The 20,611-nt window shown below is 28.3% G+C and overlaps 3 protein-coding genes across 4 annotated transcripts in view; 2 read left to right on the top strand and 1 right to left on the bottom strand.

Moving 5' to 3' along the window:
- The window catches only part of LOC107162908 (uncharacterized), a 36,424-nt gene extending 31,974 nt beyond the window's left edge, over nucleotides 1–4,450 (top strand). Inside the window, exon 8 of the mRNA XM_089218753.1 lies at nucleotides 345–4,450. Coding sequence (XP_089074879.1) covers nucleotides 345–1,652 — 1,308 coding nt within the window. The 3' untranslated portion in view covers nucleotides 1,653–4,450. The remainder of the gene's footprint in view (nucleotides 1–344) is intronic.
- An 895-nt stretch (nucleotides 4,451–5,345) lies between these two features.
- LOC107162895 (neprilysin-11-like) lies at nucleotides 5,346–12,349 on the top strand. 2 transcript variants are annotated; one of them, XM_015510036.2, is made up of 17 exons: nucleotides 5,346–5,563; nucleotides 5,916–6,074; nucleotides 6,277–6,351; nucleotides 6,419–6,627; nucleotides 6,702–6,905; nucleotides 6,972–7,079; nucleotides 8,301–8,442; nucleotides 8,538–8,655; nucleotides 9,020–9,116; nucleotides 9,240–9,416; nucleotides 9,615–9,715; nucleotides 10,065–10,123; nucleotides 10,826–10,877; nucleotides 10,969–11,040; nucleotides 11,110–11,242; nucleotides 11,637–11,801; nucleotides 12,124–12,349. In XM_015510036.2, the coding sequence occupies exons 1-17, from the start codon at nucleotides 5,422–5,424 to the stop codon at nucleotides 12,298–12,300; spliced, it is 2,190 nt and encodes a 729-aa protein (XP_015365522.2). In that variant the 5' UTR covers nucleotides 5,346–5,421; the 3' UTR covers nucleotides 12,301–12,349. The 2 variants fall into 2 exon arrangements, with proteins under 2 accessions (XP_015365522.2, XP_015365523.2); XM_015510037.2 differs by lacking the exons at nucleotides 10,826–10,877; nucleotides 10,969–11,040 and having other exon boundaries at nucleotides 11,106–11,242.
- A 1,150-nt stretch (nucleotides 12,350–13,499) lies between these two features.
- Nucleotides 13,500–20,611, bottom strand: part of LOC107162896 (corticotropin-releasing hormone-binding protein) — a 49,664-nt gene continuing 42,552 nt past the window's right edge. The window contains exons 5-7 of the mRNA XM_015510039.2: nucleotides 15,880–16,061; nucleotides 15,540–15,642; nucleotides 13,500–15,006 (exon numbers count right to left, since the gene is read on the bottom strand). Coding sequence (XP_015365525.1) covers nucleotides 14,870–15,006; nucleotides 15,540–15,642; nucleotides 15,880–16,061 — 422 coding nt within the window. The 3' untranslated portion in view covers nucleotides 13,500–14,869. The remainder of the gene's footprint in view (nucleotides 15,007–15,539; nucleotides 15,643–15,879; nucleotides 16,062–20,611) is intronic.

The raw sequence follows: 20,611 nt of genomic DNA on the forward strand, positions 1-20,611 counted from the left end.
TCATAATAAAATTTAAAAAAATTTAATTTAATTTTTAAATTTCATTAAAATTGTTTTTAGTTTTTATCAATTACAATAAAATAAAAATAAGAAAAAAATTGTTTCCTAAGCTGTGTATTATGTATATTATATTTTACCATGTACTTACATCTAATATATACAAAAAAGTAATACATACCTAATTTTATTAAATCAAAAATATTAAAAAATTTACAATAAAAAATATTGATTGAATTATTTTATATCATAAATGTTTAATTTATTAAATTTAAGTAATTCGATAAGTGATTCTATAAATGAATTTCTTTACAAATTTTAATTTGATTAAAAATTATTATTTTTAGGTAACAGCAGATGAATATTCCGACTCTAGTTCGGAAGAACAAAAAAGTCAATCTGGTGCTAGTTGTGACCTCGTGCTGGACTCAGAAAAGACTTCTGATTCTGGTGTGTTGACAAACAATAGTGGTGGTTCGACTCCTGTTAATGTCATACCCGTCCAGTTGTCCCACAGCGCGCCACCATTTCATATGGAATGTCCACCGCCATTCGAAATACTACACGGAACACCGATCCTCGTTCACCATCATCCAGATCAAATGGCTGCATATTACCAACCGATACCACAATACACGGAGCAATTGGCCCAGATTGGTTACCAAGTTATACCAGAGGAACAAGCTGAAGCAGTAGAGATCACCGATGACCAACCAGATGCCGAACCGGCTCCCAGCTATTCAGCAGAAAACTCCGACTCTGGTATCAGTTCTCCGAACAGTGAAGTCATGATCAAAGGGTCTACAGAAAATAAACATGAAAAAACACAAACTGTTAATGGCAGCAGTGGACAACCGGTGACAAAAAAAAGTAGAAATAAGAAGAGCAAACAGCGAGAAAAAACTACTACAGAATCAATCATTAAGACGAAGAGTAAAGACTTACCGAAAAATCAACACGAAGGAAGTAAGAAATCGTCAAAAATCGCCAAAGAACCAGCCATAATAAAAAAATTAAACGCCAAAAAGAACAAATCTAGGCTAGAACACGAAAAATTAGAAACTACAAAATCATTCAAAGAAGATCATTCGAAACCAGAAATAGAAAACATTTCAGAAGAAATTATTCAGTTGTCGATCAGTCCGGAGGCAGAGTGGATCCAAGAAGAAGAATTCTGTTCGTTGGAATGCACTCCCAGGTCAACAACGGACAATATTCAATTTAAATTTACCAAGACACAATCCCTTGACTCATGCGAGTCCGTGGAAGAAGAAACGTTTGCAACGGCGGTGAACACCGGAAATTCTGATACAGAAAACGAAATTAGACAGGACGAAGTGGGAAAACTTGAAATAACATCACCGATCAATGCAGCAGTGCCGGGACCGATTACAGAAGCCGTGACAAAATGGTTAAATGATCAGGGAGGATTAATGTTATCCCCGTGTTTAGACGATTCGGGTACTGATGAAGGCGAACTCAGCGAATATGACGATTTCGAAGAACACTTAAGTACGACTAGTCCAAAAAACGTGCAAGGCAACCCTTACCCTGCGCTGTCTCGTAGTGACGGGTCAAGGGTTGCTGGTTCTTCATCTCACGATCAACGACAAAGTGGATTAATATCCAGTGGCATATGTTGTTTAACTCAATAATTATTTAGACAAGGTCATTATATTTAAAACAATATACATACACATTGTAATTATTTACGATAAAAGCTGTACAAAATAAGAGTAATACGATAAGGACACTATATACAGGGCATGAGTAATTCGCGTACAATGTCTGACCTTTTGAAAATTAGGCCCTCTGTACAGTTCTTCATGCATACATTAAAAATTAACAAATTAATCACTTCTTTGAATAGTCTTTTTAAATATATCTCATTCTAAGTTAAGTTTTCAATGCTATAAGAAAAGAAAAATTTGCATTTAAATTCTTTTTAAATGATTATATTTAGGTCATTTCATTATTCATATAATGCAAATTTTTCTTTCATTTTTATAAACCATGGAAATTTGGTGTAATTATGAGACTGCTTTTTGGATCTCCTCTTCAGGAGTAATTTGTTAATAAGTTCATTATAAAATTTGTTAATTGTTATCATTAAAATAAAATATTTTTGTCGTTAACAATCAAGTTTAAAAATGGCATAAAAATTAAATATATATAGTAGTCGTTAAATAAATATTGTTATCTTTGATTTGCGTGTTTAAATGGATATGAATGGGTTTAGTATCTCTGATCTAAATATAAAGTAATGAATTGTTTTACTGATATTAAGCATTATTATAATGGAACACTGTTATTTTTATAATTTTTATTATACATAGGCTATTATATATTATCTGTAAATTGCAGAGATCAAACAAATTTTACTTAAAAATATAATAAATTTGGATTTACTATTACTCCCTGCTTAAGTAATACAACCTCGGTTTTTCAAGTTGACTGTTTGATTTTAATATTGGATTTGCTACTCAAAACATTTTACGTTATTTGAATATAAATGTATAAATATTTTGAAAGACGAGGTTGTATCGTCCCATTAAAGTCATTAATATGTATTATAAAAAGAAAAAATTACTTAATTGTATTTGGATTTACTAGATATCAGCAATCTCAGTACCTAACGCTCAACTACTATTTACTTTATTTCAAAACTTCATAAATATTTACACGAAATAACCTGTTGATTATTTCATTTAAATTCCAAAATGGTCAGATTAACCATCAAAAATAGATTTATCTAATAGATACTATAATTTAGAATACTTAGTGTGTAATTTATCGTAAGTAGTACGTAAGATAACAAATAGTAATATTATAGTAGCCGATAATAACGGCACTGTCTGAATTTGGTGCTTATACTTAAAAACATGATACTACAATATTTTAGTTTAACTTTAATAATATTTAGCTAATATAATATTATAAAATTGATTAAAAATAAAAATAATACATTATTAGTTTAAATTGTTTGGGTGATATTTAAATTTGCATAGTATGAGGCTGCCTGGATTTTACTGTTGTGTTATTATATAGAAATTTAATTTGTTATGAAACATTTGATAATTGGTTTAGGGTGTTCCACATGTATGGTGTTTTATAAAACATTATTTTTTCAAAAACAATATTATCAGTGATATTTTTTTATGAAATGCAAAAGTTTAATTTTTAAAAGGTTCATAATATTAATAATATAATGTCCTATATCCATAATTCTGTTCTTAAATAAATGGGTATAATTTGTACCTACATTAAAATATTTTAATTTTATTTGAAAAATGTTACGTTTGATGTTTTTTACACACACGCTTCCAGATTTTTCAGACTATACCTCACCGTATAAATAAATTTAGTGATTAAGATTTTAGTTCACTGTTGTTACAAAAGTTATTTAAAAATAAAATTGGTTGTACTTTATGCGTCTGTAAACAAAAATTCTTAGCATACCTACATAATTGATGTAAGACAGGATAAAATTAACAATAAAAATATTATAATAATACGGACATTTTTATTCTGTTAAATATTTAGAAAATATAGATAAAATGTGTTATTTTTTTTTTTAAGTAGCCTATTATTATTGTTATTTGACTACGATATCTCCATTTTACTGATGATGACTTAGTTATTAAAAAAAAAAAAAAAAAAAAAAATGATTATATGTAATACTGAATTGGTTTATTAATATAATTTGAAGTAAAAGAATTATAATAAATATAATATAGCAGTTAACTTATAAAATATAAAGCAGTCAGTAATATTGTATGACAACAAATATATGTATGCATACATGTAATTTCCAAATGTTATCGCTGTATTGTCCGATAAAACTGATTTAAAATTGTATTACCCACATACCTACCTATATTGTAATACTATTGATGCACTAACTAAATTATATCAACACATAAAAATCAGTATTAAGCCAAGAATATGTAAACGTTTATTATTATGTACTTTTTTTACATATATATATATATATATATAGATACCTACATAAAATATCTATAGTATAACAAAATCATCACCCCCATTCCCTCATCTGGTTTGGCTTAATTTGTACAAGAATACAATATTATGTCTGTTTATATATAAATAAATAAGTATATATATATGTATGGTTTGTGTGTATATTATATATTTATTTATAATTACAATATATTGTACTACTATTTTGTTATGCAACATGCTACAAGTTTAGGCTTTTGATAATTAAGTGCCTTAGGTCATTCCTTTATAAGCGAAATTATTCGAAACGGAATTTGTTTTGTTTTCGTTCAACAACATCGCGTCACTTTGTCTCGTACATAAGACATTGAAGATCGTTAATTTATGATTGTGTACTGGTTAATATATGCATGCTAATTATATTTTACTTTCCAATATTTGGAGAAAAAATAGCATATTTAATGTTTATTAAATAAATATATGAAAACCAAAATGTGTGTGTGTTTTTTTTTATTATTATTGTGTACCTATATTTTAAACAATATTTAAATACAATTTTAAAAAATATACCTATTTAATGTTATACGCAATTAAACGTTTGAAAAATGTATAATATAGGTATAGACTGTTATAAAATGTCCGTCTCTAGATGGCACTGTTATATACGCCTTTAGTATTTTTAAATCAAATGTTCATCTTACTTCTTTGACGGTCGATGCGTGGTTCAAATTTTTCTTATTACCATCAATCGTGCCAAAATTTAATAGTATTTATGATAGAAAAATAATTCAAGATCGTATAGAATTGAAAATAAACATTAAGCTTTTAAAGTGTATCAATTTAAAAGTATCATTGATTCAATGTATTAATATAATACATTAATTATTTTTCTGTTGTAAATTTAGACATTTTTTGATAGTCAATTATAAATTATAACGTCATCTAATTTTGACAGTTTAACATAGTTTAGTTTAAGCGAGTATATTTTTCCAAACTCTGGTGACAAACAAATAAATGTAGATAAATTCTGAAATTATTACCTACTGTTTCTATATAACCATCAACACGCCAATTTAATATTAGTATAATTACTAATCAAGATTAATTAGTTGGCAGGCCACAAGAAAATTGTATGAATCGATAAAATTGAGAAATTGATTTATCAATTTGACAAAATTAAAAACACTTGTTTTTATTTCGATTTAAACGTGTAGCTACACAATTTATATGGTGAATAGAGACAAGTGATTATATTAAAAGAGCATTGCTCTTATATTAATGTTTGTTATCAATATGTTTAAACACACCACTGGACATTGTCCTACTAAGCTATATCAAAATCGATTTCCTGTTAGAGACACCCACTTGTTTTGTCGTGAATAAAATACAAATCTACAGTAGTCAATACAATTTAACATGTAGAGCTTCTAAAACAAATATATATATTTTGAAACAACTAATAAAATGAAGTTGATAGTTTTTTTAATTTGTTTGATTGTTGAGAGGTTACAATGCCGGTCTGCAAATGATTTTTTAAAAGACGTATTTTCAATGGAAGATGATCCAAAAGAGCAAAAATGTTCAACGATGCAATGCCAAACGGCAGGTAAATTCATCTGAACGGTTTTAATATTTATTAACATATTACTATTATTGTTTTTTTTATCGGGTATAAGGCTTCAATAGCTAGGTCATTATCCTATATATTATTATTGTTTAGGCAAAATGTCCTCCAAAAGTTGATATTGTTAATTTATTTATCAGGAACTAAGGAATTAATTAATTTTTATTTTATTTTTACAATTTTTACGGGACAAGCTTTTTAACAAAAAGGGTATAGTAATGATGAGCAGTATTATGTAACAATGAAAAAAAACCAAAATCCAATTTAATAAACAAAGGAATATTAAAAAATTAAAAAAAAAAATGTTCACCTATTATGATTCACATTGTTATAGAATATTTATTGAAGAGTATGAATAGATCAGTAGATCCATGTGAGGATTTTTATGAGTTTACGTGTGGTTTGTGGGTAAAAGATCATCAAGTTAAAGCCACTAAAGTATCTTGGTATCAATACAAAGAAGCAGAAAAAAGTATAACAAATAATTTAAAAGGTATGTGAAAAATCATATAACATATTATAAAAGTTTTTATAATTAATACATTATCTAGTACGGCTGTACAAACGAGCGTGTAATACCTAATTATACTTTGTTTATGACATAAATATTTAGAATAAAATACAACGTTTAGTTCGAACTATAAAAATTATATTATTACTGTAGTCATAAATTATATAATCATAATATATTTTAGAAATTTTGGAAGACGACAATCCTGATCTAATTTTAGATCCAGCACAAAAATTCTACAAAAGCTGTTTAAACTCTGGTAAATTTCAAAATTATAATCAAACACCAGCTGATATTTATCTTTAACATTTTAATAATGTTCATAGTCAACAATGGAATGAATATTGAATACTTAAAATCGATAATTTCATTATTTGGTGGATGGCCGATAGGACAAAATGATTACAGTGAAAAGTTACAATCTTTGGACTGGATTAAAATGTATATTTATATGGAAAAAAACTGGAAAGTGTCAACAATTTTAGATACTGGTATATCTATTAATTATTTGAATACCAGTCAATATATTTTAATGGTAAATGGGCGTGGCATGTTTACATTAATTTTGATCGGTATAGTACAAATTTATATAGTATTTATGATGTATAGATAGGTCAGCCAGACTTAATGCTACCGAGATCGATGTTCATGCATCCAGATCGGTATAAGACTCAAATGAACGCTTATTCGAAACTTATTTCTGGTACGGTATTTTTGTTGCACGAAGAATTTGATTCTAAAATGACTCGAAGCAGACATTTCGGGGACGAAATCGCCAGTGAACTAATTAAATTCGAAACACAATTGGCTAAAGTAGATGCTTGAAACATTTTAATAAAAATAAATTGTATGATTTTACATCTAATATTATTCTAATAGATACAAAGTACTGGAGAAATGAAAAAAAGCGAAAAGGTATTAAAAAATCGCGTAATGACAATAGAGGAACTTCAAAAAGATATAAATAATGTATCGGCTACGTTTCAGGTAGGCACCTATACAAATATTAATTAAATGGCCATAACCTTTAGTTTAGGTATCCGTTTCACCAAATATTTCGTAATTAATAACTTATTACATTATTATTCCCAATTCAGCCAGACTAGTTAAGATCAATTTAATCAAATTTTTTGGCAATAGTTAAGTTGTTACATTGTTGTACACTATCTATTGAATTTTTAATTCTTTTTTTTTAAGTGTTTCTGACATACAAGGCAATCGAACTTATTGATATAATAGACATTTTTAACATGAAGTTAATCATAAATTAATTACAATGTATACAGTAAATTACAGTAAATTACAAAGATGAATAAATAAATAATAAAATATGACATCATAATAATTAGTTAATCTAGTGTATTTTTTTTATTTATTTTTTTTTTTTGTATAAATTATTGGTGTTGAGAAAGGGCATCATGAGAACGTCCGCGCTTGAGATGCCGGAAGAATTTTTAATTCAAATACAATTTAGCAAACTCAAAAAAAAAAAAAAAATGATGCCTACAATTTTATCAATGACATATGCAATTTAACGTCTTTAAAATAGGGGTGGATATCATTTTAATTTCACAGAACGTTTATAATTATAATATTCAGTTTCAGAATATTAAAAAAAAGTCAGATAATAGCTATTGGATTGAGTACACATTTGTTGTACTATATTTAGAACCACACGAAATGTCAGATTATTTTGTTGATTATTGGATACCAGAATGCCAAACAAACGATAGAGTGATAATATATAGTTATTTTTTAATAAACAATAAAATTAATTCATAGGATAGTACATTTATTACAGTAATACTTATACTAAATACTAAATAGTACAAGAGTATAAGCGAATCTCTTCATCTTTTTCAATGACAATTATTATTCTTATTCTCCAAGAATAAGAATATATTAAGTTGGTTAAATGATATGCGAAATGATGTCCAAACTGATAATTATATCAAAATTATTTTAGTTGAAATACCAAGGACATCAAAAGATGCAAATAATATATTAAAATATTATAAAATGTATGCAATCCTAAATGTATCTAAAATATTCTAAGAATTATATAATTCAAAAATGTAGGTGATATGGATATCTAGGAAAAAAGAGTCCAGCCCAATTAAATAATGTTGCCGCACCATTAAGTATATTATTTATACCCACATGTTCATGTGATTAAACCACATACGTTTTATATAATACTTGTAACAGGTTGATTGGTTAAAAATGTTTCGACTACTGTTTAAAGGCACTGATGTATTTTTCAAAAAGACAGAAAAGATATTTGTAAAAGAAGAACATTATCTAAAAGACCTGGTACGGTTATTAGAAAAAACGCCAAAAAGAATTTTAAGTATGTTATACTTACATATTACTATATATTAGTCATAAAAATGTACTTTGAAATTTCACATTAAGTATTAATATTTAAGTTTTGTATAATTGCAGTAAATTATATGTCGTGGTGCTTTTTAAGATCCATGTTATCTGATATTAAAGAAGATTTGAAAAATCTCGTTCAAGACTTTAACGTGGTCTTCACTGGAGACGTTAAAGAAGTTTCTAGGTAACATAATTATTAATTACCTATTAAAGATGTATAATCATCTGACCAGAATCTTGAAAAAATTATAATATTAATTTTTACACAAATTATGCTGCGTGATATGTATTATATCAAACGGATAGTCAATTATTATTTACTATCATAAATGTACCCATCAGTTAGAAATACAAAAAAAAAATTAGTGATAAATCTTAATATTTTAGTGTCTATTACTCTAATACAATTTTTCTTCTGACAAGTAAAAAATTTGTATTGGCTATATTAAACTTTAATAATTAAAGTAAAGTTCAGGAATGCTTTTTTTAATAGGTACTTTAGAATAAACTCGTTATTTTTTTATTTATATTAATCAACTGTTCTGTAGGTGGTTGGATTGCGTATCGATTACCAGTTCATATTTTGCATTCAATGTTGGATATAAGTACATCACTAAGTACTTTGACAAGTCTACGAAAGACATGGTGAGGAATTATAAATAAGACTACATTTAAATTTTCTTGATTTGATCACGTATTGTAGAATCAATATTTTAATTATGATTAAAACGTTGAGTCTAAATTCCACGATTTAATTGAAATGCACAGGCTACAGAAATGGTTAATAACATTCAAGAGGCTTACATGGAACGATTAGAGAACATAGTATGGATGGATTCAATTACTCGGCAATCCGCTATCGATAAATTACAATCGATGCACAAGTTTATCGCATACCCTGATTGGTTCCAAGACATTTCGTATTCACATAATAAATTAAAAATTGTAAGAATAAATTAAACAAGCATTTACCTAATTTATTTTAATTTGTATTACGATATATCGTTTGTATAAAATGAATACGATGAATAAAATTTTTTTTTTGATATGGTAAAGCTGATAATTTTATTGGTTATAAACTTTCAGATATGTATGATTTAACTTTTAATTATTTATGCTTAATATGAATACTTATTGTTTTAGATAAATATGACGGAAAGTTATTTAATGAACTTAGAGATTCTTCAAATTGAATCAAACTTAAAAAAACTTTCAAAGTTAAACAATGTTCACAACCATACAGAGTAAGCATTACTATATGTTTAAAATAACTTAGTACTTTTTGATTTTGAATTTTTTCTATAATATAATTCAAATGATAACTTAAAAATCAGTTATAATATATTATTTACTCAGCGCACATCAAAACGTTGACTTACCGACAAGGAATAATACTCTACCAGTTTATTGGCTTTTATAACTCATGTGTTAATAATAATTTAATGTAAAATGTATACTATAATAAGAACTTGTATAGTTATTACGATGAGTGATTTTATTGGAGGCGAAAATATATAAAATACTTTTACTTACATTTTATAATAATTTTTTCATTTCGTTCTCGTTATACATAAATATGTTTTTTTTTTATAGATGGACGACGGATATAGTTAGTGTAAATGGATACAACGATATATACTCGAACGCAATAGGTAAAAAAATAATTTAAGTCTAATTATTTGTATCAAGGCCAGGTAAATTTAGAAATCATAACTAATAGTTTCTTACTATTAATATTATATACGCGTGTATAATATATAATATTAACTGTTAACTGCGTAATTTCTCTGAGAGAGCTAAAAAGTATTTTAGAGTAAAACCTAAAAAACTATTGCTCAAAGTTATCTCGATTGTTTTTACATTTTATTTATGAATTGGTGAAATGTATAATTACGCGAGTTGCAATCTACATGATTCGACTTTACAATTAGTGTTCAATTTACATTTTATAATTAAAAGTTAAACGTGTAACTTTAATATATTTACCTATCACCTATAGATTATAGGTAAGTCATATTTAATTTAATTTATGCATATTACTTATGGACTATGGTAGTGATCCGTGCAGTGTTTGTTTGCTTAGACAAATTATTATCTAACATTAAAATTAACCGAATGAAATTATGTGTCTACGCTTAATGATGCCCATCAAAACTATATGAAATAGGTATTAAGATTTGAGAATACGAGAAGAGACCCATTCTTTTATTTTACGACTCGCGGCTATCATTTATTTCAACATGTTGTCTTTCACGACATTGGCGTATTATATTACACTATTATGTAGACAATATATCTTTAGAAATAATTACTAGTTATTTTAATGTTAAATAAAAAACTCTTCATTCATATAGTTTTGCCAGCCGGAATGTTACAACTTCCATTTTATCACAAAAGTCGAATTCAGTGAGTACATATTATATACATTTTTATTTATAAATGTGATACGCTGGTACACTCATACATGGCTATAAATATTCTGTTTTTAAAATTTTAGAGCCCTGAATTATGGAATGGTGGGCTTAGTCGTAGGACACGAAATAATGCATGCGTTTGACGATTCCGATTTGTATACATTTTATGATGTGAATTAATTCATAGAAAAATTGATTTTTGTTGTTTTGTTCTGATTAGGCAGAATGTATGACAAACATGGAAATAGGCGACAATGGTGGACTCAAGAAACAATGGAGACGTTTTCAATGAAAGCTGAATGTTTCGTCCAACAGTATAATAATTATAGTTTGAATGTTCTGGGTAATCAAGTTAAGGTATAGTTTGATATTTTCAACTCGACTTCAAACAAATAATTATTATTATTGTTCCTATATTAGCAGTGTAGAATATTACACTTTATATTATGGGATGTTTTTGGTATTTTTTATACTACCAGATTGAAAAAAAGCTACATGATTACGAATTTAATGAAGATTGAACTAATTACGTACCTACATATTAATCAAAAATGAAAAAATAATAATTACCTTTATTTATAGTACAGTCTCAATACTGTCAACTCTTCAAACTCTTTCAAATATTTACAGTTTTCTTGTTTATTTAAAAACCTTAAAGGCTTAACGTCTTTAACTCAGAAAAAAACAAAAACAATAATAATAAATATCTACATATGAATTAAAGTATTATACAAAATATCTCTTTTTTTAGATAAATGGCCAAATGACTCAAAATGAAAACATAGCAGATATAGGCGGATTAAGTCATGCTTATATGGCATACCAAAAATACGTATCGAAATATGGAGCAGAAAACCGACTACCCGGATTAGAGGATTTGTCACCCGAACAATTGTTTTTCGTAGGATTCGCAAGTGTAAGTTGTCACCCGTCACCATTATAATATCAGACATATATGAACAGATTTCCCTACTCCACTAAACACATATTTTTAAATTAACATAATAGAAAGAGACATTTTGGTTCTCAGTGTTCTCACTGAAGCTTCTAAGTGATAAAAAAAATTATACCTATATTTTAATCAATGTTGTAATGAGATGTAACAATGTTACATTTAATAATGGTATCAGCTGTGTTGGCTTCAAAATTAGTACACAATGCCATACCTATAAGTTTAATAAAAATGTATTTAAATTATCAAGTTCTTTTAAGTTAAAAATTGATTTTAATATTTACAGATATGGTGTGAATCGACAACTGAACAGACATTATTAAATGATTTATTGACTGACGTCCATAGCCCGGGTAAAATTCGAGTATTAGGAACCTTATCGAATTCTGACGAATTTGCCAAAGCCTTTCAATGTCCACTTGGGTCTCCCATGAATCCGTCAGAAAAATGTAAAATTTGGTAAAATATTAAAATAAATGAATAAACAATTTTTTTGATTTTGTATAATTAAATTAATGTATTGAAATGTATATTATCTTTCTATAATGTAACTAGCAGACTAAAAATCCTATATATTATATGAAAATAGAATTCTTAATGTTATACATTTAAGAGAAGGTGTTTAAGACTATTTCTGAGGAACATTAACATTACTCATGGCTAATGACTACCTAATGTTGTTAGTACTTACTGTAATTTAAAACTCGAACACTTGTGAACAACGCATTGTATAATCACAAGAGACTGAATACTGGACTGTAGGTATATAAAAGGGCTCTCATTATACCTGAAAGATATTTTTGTAAAGTTTCCGTCAAAGGTTCGTTAATCTAATTGATTAACTTGATATAAAATATTTGTAAACATTCTTATTTCTAGACACAACATTTTTCAATAATTATCACAAATACATTACAAAATATATTATAAATGAATTGATTAATAAATTAAGCTATTTAACTAACTATTTTTTTTATAAGCATTTGAGTCACAAAATATAAAATAAAAATATATATAGTACTCAATAAAATATGCTGAAAGTCCATCTTCACTCAGATTATTTTTGTTTGAATTCAATATCTTGTAACCTATTGAATTCAAATTAACCACATACATTCAGTGATATCCAATAACGAGGTATACTCGACACCTATACTGTATATCAAATCGATTACTTAATTTACTTATTTTTTATTTTTAACTTTCGTAAGTAGTAGACTAGATTTAAATTTGAAAATAATTCCAATCAAAATAATAAATAAACTGGATTAAGTTCATGAAACGTACAAAATATGTAGCTATTTTGTTAAAATAATAAAATATAAAACTGAAAAAGCCAGAATAGGCCACACACCTAACCTAACCTCACCACTTCTTCCTCATCGCCAATAAACCAGCTCCAATATCATGCAACCCATGAAACGTGAACCTATCGATCGACCACACGAAATTCCCAAAATACACCGAATAACGGAAAATCTTTGAAAACTCATCATCCCTTTGTCTTTCTCTCGACGAAGATAACATTTAAGTAATCTACACATTTTTCTATCACACTAATTTGTAAATATTTTATCCCTGTTCTCATTTATTACTATTGTAGGCTAATAACTTCATGCTGTTGAAGCATTTATCTTAAAAAAAAAAAAAAAAACAATCGTATAGGATGATGACTAATGTGTTTTATTATTGTCGAAAATAGTTTGTCACGTACTAGGCTCAGAAGTTATTTTTATAAACAATTTCTAAAATGTAAAGGTAAGGGATATTTTTAAAAAAAGTCAGATCGACACGGATAATGTAAAATTGCACCAACGGCAGTTAAACGTAAGTATTAGGTGAATTGCACTTAGGTTAGAAAAAAAGGTAACGTTCAAATTGCTCTCGAGTTAAAAAAGGTTATGTTCAAATATTGCACTCGTTATGATTATTATGTAAAACTTATTTAATAATGATGAGTTGAAAAAAGAATATAAAAGAATAATTTGTATTTACACAATCTGAAACAATTTAAGTTAAAATTTAAAAGTAACGATATTCAATGGGTAGTTTTCAGAAAACATACAACATTATAATATAAAAAATAAGTTTTGTTTCAAAACATCCAGAATATTAGGCTCTCTCTTATATTATATGTTTATTTCGAGCCATCGATTGACATACGATTACAACCAAGATAATATGTATATTATGCTCTACACTCAATAGAATGATCGAGTCAAGTACAATTCAAATATTACCATTTTCTGAATTCGAGTGCAATTTAAACATTTTGGTAGGGAGTGCAGTTTGACTATCCCTGAATAGATAACTGTATTATATGATAACATATAATTCTTGGTTCCCGCATCAGTGTATACATATATTACGATATATTTATTTTAAGTACACATCAAACATGATTACGTTGATATCAATAATAGTATTACATAATATTGTATTATACATAATATGAAATTATTTAACTTATATTATGGCATTATCAATCAATCAATTTTTAGCTAGTATCAATAATATAAGCTATATTCGCGTGAGTACAGTATTACAATTTATTGTTATCAATTTCTGTAAGTATGTTTTCATTAGTAGCGTGGCAAAAAAGGATATACATTTGGATGGCATCTGTCTAAAACAAAAACGGTCGTAATGGAAGACCAAGATGACCGTCTATAATACGCACTATTATTAAGCTAAAAAAAGACGAGGACGTGTAAATTTTTAGGATTAGATATCAGACATTTAGTGCCACGCCACTGTATGTATATATTTATTATTGCGACTATTTTTGTAACTATTTTATGTGTTTATGTGTATTAATTTCAAGTATACAAAACGAACAAGGAAAAAAAATGATGTATATAATTTTCGAATTTTGAACTCTAATTATCACCTATATTATGTGTTTCATAATAATTTCTATCGGATATTGAAAACAAATAGTTGATCGTTATAATATGTAAGTTATCGGAGTTGAGGGATTTCTGAGTTAATTTTTTTTCGTTTTTTTTTTTTAAATTGTTACACGACTGCTTCTACGGCTCGCACACTAATGACGGCGTAGCTTCGACGTTGGGTGTTGTCACAGCCACTGTGACGGCGTTGTGAAATTGTCCACTCGATACAAGTCTCACAGTGGTCACGCCGCACATAATCGTCTCCACGGCGTTTTCTGTGGGATAAAATAAGCAATATACAATATTGGAGTTATTATAATAAACTGTTTTATACGAATCATTAAGTTCTGACACGGCACCTCGGATAGGCAATTTCAGTATGCGTACGCGTAGATCGCGAAATCGTTTTACGATATTTGTTTCTCCGCCCGTTCGGTATTATCCTGGTTTTTTCTTAATAAATTCATTAAAGTTTTAAAGACTAACTGGAATTTTTTTAGAATCAAATATTTAGTTTATGCCATTTTATAGTTCACAATAATATTTTTATTGAAACTGTGCATCCCTTCCTTTGGAATTTTGACCTTAATTATATTTATGATCCGGCTATCCATTATATAATATATCTTAAGCATCATAGTTCAGTTGAAAACTACCACAAACGAAGCTACGATATAATATGCGTACATTCTGTTTTTTTCTCGCAATACATACAAAGACTAATGAGTATACCTAATTGATGCCAATGTCATCCGCTAATCTATTAAGTATAGGTATAATGATACTAAAGTTGTGTTGTCTTACTGACCTGGTTCCGAGTTCGTGCCGCAAATCGAATCGACCACAGACAACTGGCCCAAACCGTCTCCACCACCGACTTGAACGAAATCCGGCAACCCTCGTTTGTCACACTGTTAATTTTAATATCGTCACGAGTCACAGTAATACGCGTCATTATATTATAATTGTAATATATGGCACGTTATTATAATTATATTATCGTGTATAATATCATATACGCTTTTAAATTGTTGACAAGTTTGTCCCTCGTGTACTAAAAATGTCTAGAAGTTATATGACAGTACACACGTAGGTACGGACGAGTCATATTATAATAATTAGGCATGGTGAGGATTATATTATAATACCTTGTGAATCGTGCCGGTCTCGCGTTCTGTTAGCGTCCTCTTCTGTTCGTGTCCAAGGCCAACGCCCAACGCCAATATTTTCACCTGAGCCGGGTACAACATCGTCAGACTGCAGTTCACTGGTTTTCCATAATTTCTCAGAGTGTACACTTCAGTAATGTCGGCCAAGAGTATGTTGCAAGCTACGACATAAAAACACCGATAAACACAGTAATATAATAATATAACAATATTTTCGTTGTAATAAAAACGGTATTTGAAAAATAATATTCGCGTATTTGCATAGAACGTTTAAACGTCGGGAATTTATCTTTAGAAATGAGATTCAAATTCATTGCTTATTTTTGGAATGTCGAAGATTATTATTAATTGAGCGTTTTAGTATTTGTATAAATATATTACTCCCTAGTTTCCTACACAACTCTTTACGATAGTAATTTCAACGCTATTGTATTATATTTATTTAATGGCGTTGAATTATGTCAACCAAGCACGTACAGTGAATTTTAGAGAACATTCTTAGAGTCACTAAGTTCAAATATTAATTAATTTAAGGAAGACATTTTAGAAACAATTTGAATTTTAAAGATACATAATGCATGCAGTACCAGTAAAAGGACATTTGATTATAAAATCGACCATTGGCGTGAATTGATTGCACCAAGATTGACAAGATCATTACTATTTTTTTTTTTTTTTTTTGAAATTGACGAGACAAAGTCTTCTATAATTGACTATGACCAAACAGGAAATTGCATTATTTTTCTCTTAGTGCGAATACATCCTTTCCAAACACCAAACTTAGTTGATATATCTTAACACGTCTTATCCAATATAACCGTGAAAATACGTGAACACAACATAAATCGAGTTTACATTATCTTTGCTCGTAGTAGAGCTCAGTTCCTTCAGAAATCAGAGAGAAATGATGAAAATATAAAAAATCAAGTGTTTACGTCACACTTCATTTGAGCACTATTCTCGGCATAACTTAATGTCGAAGTGAGATAATATAATCTATTTTAAATTTCAAACAGATGCATTTTACCTGTATGTGATTTCCAAGAACACTGTTAAAATATTGATACCATAATACATTATTCTATGTATAATAATTTTTCAAATATCACATGAATTTTTAACAACCGTTATAGTCGCTTATCTCATAGCCAGGAAACGAATTAATTCTAGAAGCTGAATTTTTTTTGGTATAAGCTTCCAAGAAATGTAGTATAGCTGAGTAGGAAAGTTAAAATTTGTAAGGTGATACGAAGAACCAAAATGTAATATTATGTTTTTCATTTTTTATATTTTTGACACAATTATTTATAGGTACATTTATTTTCTATTTAAATAATGTCTCTATATAGGTACCTATTGACCGTATTTCCATATATTTAAATGCATTTATGATTTTATACATTATTCTATAAAACTATTATCTTATTTGACTGTTTCCTGACAACGTCATTCACGTCATTATAAAATCTATTTTTGAATACATCCCATGATTTCTTATTTTTAAGTTGGCCGATTATCTACTTTAAATTTCATAATTAATTTAATAATTTCATATAAGTTCTATCAACTTGTTTAGATAGATTCTTCAGGTAGGTTATTATTTACAAAAAATGTATACTATAGTATTGTCATAATCGAAAATAGAGTATTTCTTTATAATAATATTATGTAAGACAAATTATGCATTATATAAGTAATATTATTATCCTAATAAATTGTGGACACATATGGGAGATTGAATTAAAAATCAACACAGTTGCTCTTCACATCCATGCTCACAGAACACAATCTTAAAGATATCTATTTCTCACTTACACCGTAAGAACAATTGAACTCCAATTGGTTGTGGGCGATTTGAGTATTTTGTTTTAATTATCACGATCGGAATTACTATTTGCTTTTGCAACAGACGACGTTAATTTTATTTAGTTTTATTTATGCATTTGTGTATATTATTATGTTCGATTCAAAGAATATAAGACTCGTGTGTCGAACAGAAATTATCGATAAATATGACTTATTCCGTCTACACTGCTGCGGTAAACGTACCAATAATTGTACTTATTATTTTTTGTTTGAGACTATTTCGTTATGTTTTCTGCAAGCAAATATCAATAATATCATCCTTGTATTCAAATAAATTAACCTAAATGTTGCCTTTCAAATGCTAATGAAATACTGAATATTAAATAATCAAATACAAAAATACCTTAACAGTAAGGTATTTAAAACTAAATATTCGTTTGAAAACACATACTACAACAGTCAACAACTAACAAATACTTAACAGTTAACATCTACAATCTACATATAAAATTGGTTTGTTGTTACACTAACAAGTAACAGACACTTTTAGTTTTTAATACGACGATTTATTTATCTATTACCTTAGGGGGATGGAATATCGAAGGATATATTTTTCCTTCATTCTGTAACCTTTTGCGATCAGTAAGCAAGACAGTATCACAACCAGGTACAAAGCACCTGAGTGGCATTGTTTTTTTTAAATTTAAAAATATTGATTAAGTATTAGATTATAATAAGAGATTATAAGAACTAGTAAGCCAGTAAGGAAAGGAAGTGTAATTATATTAAAGGTATCCGTCAAAAAAATTATTATAATATGTAATAGTAATATAGTGTAAAGGCGAGTTCAATTTCGGCCAATGTAGGTATTTTATAAATATCATGACAAAATAAATTATCATGATAAATATAGTATACACCTTGATTTCGATCCTCTGATGGTAGCTAGCGCTCATGGTGCCAATCTCAACTGGTGTAGATTTTTCGTTCAATTGATAAGCCGAGTGTCGACACCTGATAAATACACCTTGGTTTCGGATTTTGTCGTATACGTATCATTTTGTCGTCTCAATTATTAATATTATTATTATTGTCTTTATTATGCGACCAACGCCCTTTTTTTTGTTATCGTTCTTGTCGTTGTCGTCGAATTGTCTATCGTCTGTCGTCTCTCTTTTTTTTTGTTTATTCTATATTTTTTTCTTGGTCCGCTATTAAAGCGACCAAAATTGTTGTATTGTTGATCTGCTAATAAAGCGATCTAGTTCATTGATGTGTGACGTTAATAAAGCAACCATAATTTTATTGTAAACCAATACGTTTTTAATTGATGGTAGAACCTCCATCTAGTCACCCCCACTGAACTAGTAAGTTTGTTTTTCTTAAGTACTCTTCTTCCCAACAATGCCATGCTTGGACGATCTTGAGGGCACCGTCGATGCCGTCTGTAGTCCCTGCCAGCAACTTACGTCCATTGTGTGAGAGGCCGCCCAGGCCGTCTAGTTCGACATCGGTCTACTGCAACATCCGCCGTTACCCGGTCGTCCAGTCGTTTTGTGTTCAGCGTCCGCCCGCCAGCACCCACTGTGGGCTGTGTGAGATGCCACCCCGGTCGTACAGTCGTGCCAGTCTCCAGCAAGCTGATCTTCTGTAGTTGATAAGTTAATTTTAAGTAAAGCCAATTGATTGTAATTATACCCTGTGGTCATTGCACCAAACCGAATCGACCACAGGGCCCCGGTCACCAGAAAATAATCTGTACCATCCTGTTTCCGCATATGTTCTAAAGCTCCTTGGCGTCGTTCAGGTATATTTGGTTGCTTATCCAAGTTCGCATCAGGGTAGTTGGTTACGTTGCCTACCTACATCAAGGAGCATCTGGTCTTGTGGCACTCCACAGGATATTTTCAAAGTGTCACTATAATGATCATTAAGTTTAACTTTTTGGGTTCTATTGCTTAGAAAGAATTTTAATAAATTATTTGGCAGTCCACGAATACCTGTGTTTTCTAATTTTAATAGTAATAAATTATGATCAACACAATTAAACGATTTATGTATATCAAGGAAAATACCCATAACTTTATTATTTTTATCAATATTTTTTCTTATAAAGTTATCAACATTAAAAAGAAGATCCGTAGTAGATAACCCTGGTCTAAACCAAATTGTTGCTTAGAAAAAAATTTATTTTTATTTAAAAAATCAAACATTCTGCTTTTGATGCATTTTTCAAAGATTTTTGAAAGAGTTATAGATAATGATATCGGCCGATAATTTCCAGATAATAATTTATCACCCCCTTTGAATAATGGAACTACAATACATTTTTTTAAATTATGAGGATATACACCAGTTTGTAGAGATTTATTATAAATAATTGATAAAGGTAAGGATATCAAATTAGAAATGTTTTTAAGTATGTAATTTGATAATTCATTTTCGTAAAAGATGTATTATTTTTTATTTTATTAATGTGATTTATAATTTCTTCATTACTGATTGGTTTAAAAAATAAACATTCATTAATGATTTGATTATCATTAACAAATAACGTATCATGGTTTACGTGTTCAATTTCTAAATTATTTCCAACATTTCTATATAAAATTCATTTAACACGTTACAGATTTCTTTTTTTGATTCGGTAATTAAACCGTCTTTCTTTATTATCTTATTTATATTACATACTTTACTTTTATTTGATTTTCCAATTACCTCATTTATAATCTTCCATACTTGTTTATTATCTGACTGAGCGATTAGTAACTTATTTTGATAATAAAGTTGTTTTGATTTTCTAATTAAATCATTCAATAAGTTTCTATGCATATTATAAACATATTTAAAACGTATATCAAAGGGTCTTGATTTTAATTTGGCAAATAATTTTTCCCTATTTCGG

The sequence above is a fragment of the Diuraphis noxia genome, unplaced genomic scaffold (genome assembly GCF_037042655.1).
Source record: "Diuraphis noxia isolate RWA-SAM2 unplaced genomic scaffold, SU_Dnox_SAM2 contig0002, whole genome shotgun sequence".
Lineage (NCBI taxonomy): Eukaryota > Metazoa > Arthropoda > Insecta > Hemiptera > Aphididae > Diuraphis > Diuraphis noxia.

Bases quoted from the DNA above. Each gene is read 5' to 3' on its own strand.
- LOC107162895 (XM_015510036.2), top strand. From the start codon at position 5,422: ATGAAGTTGATAGTTTTTTTAATTTGTTTGATTGTTGAGAGGTTACAA. The intron at 8,443-8,537 runs GTATGTTATACT...GTATAATTGCAG, and splicing joins AACGCCAAAAAGAATTTTAA to TAAATTATATGTCGTGGTGC. The intron at 8,656-9,019 runs GTAACATAATTA...ACTGTTCTGTAG, and splicing joins GACGTTAAAGAAGTTTCTAG to GTGGTTGGATTGCGTATCGA.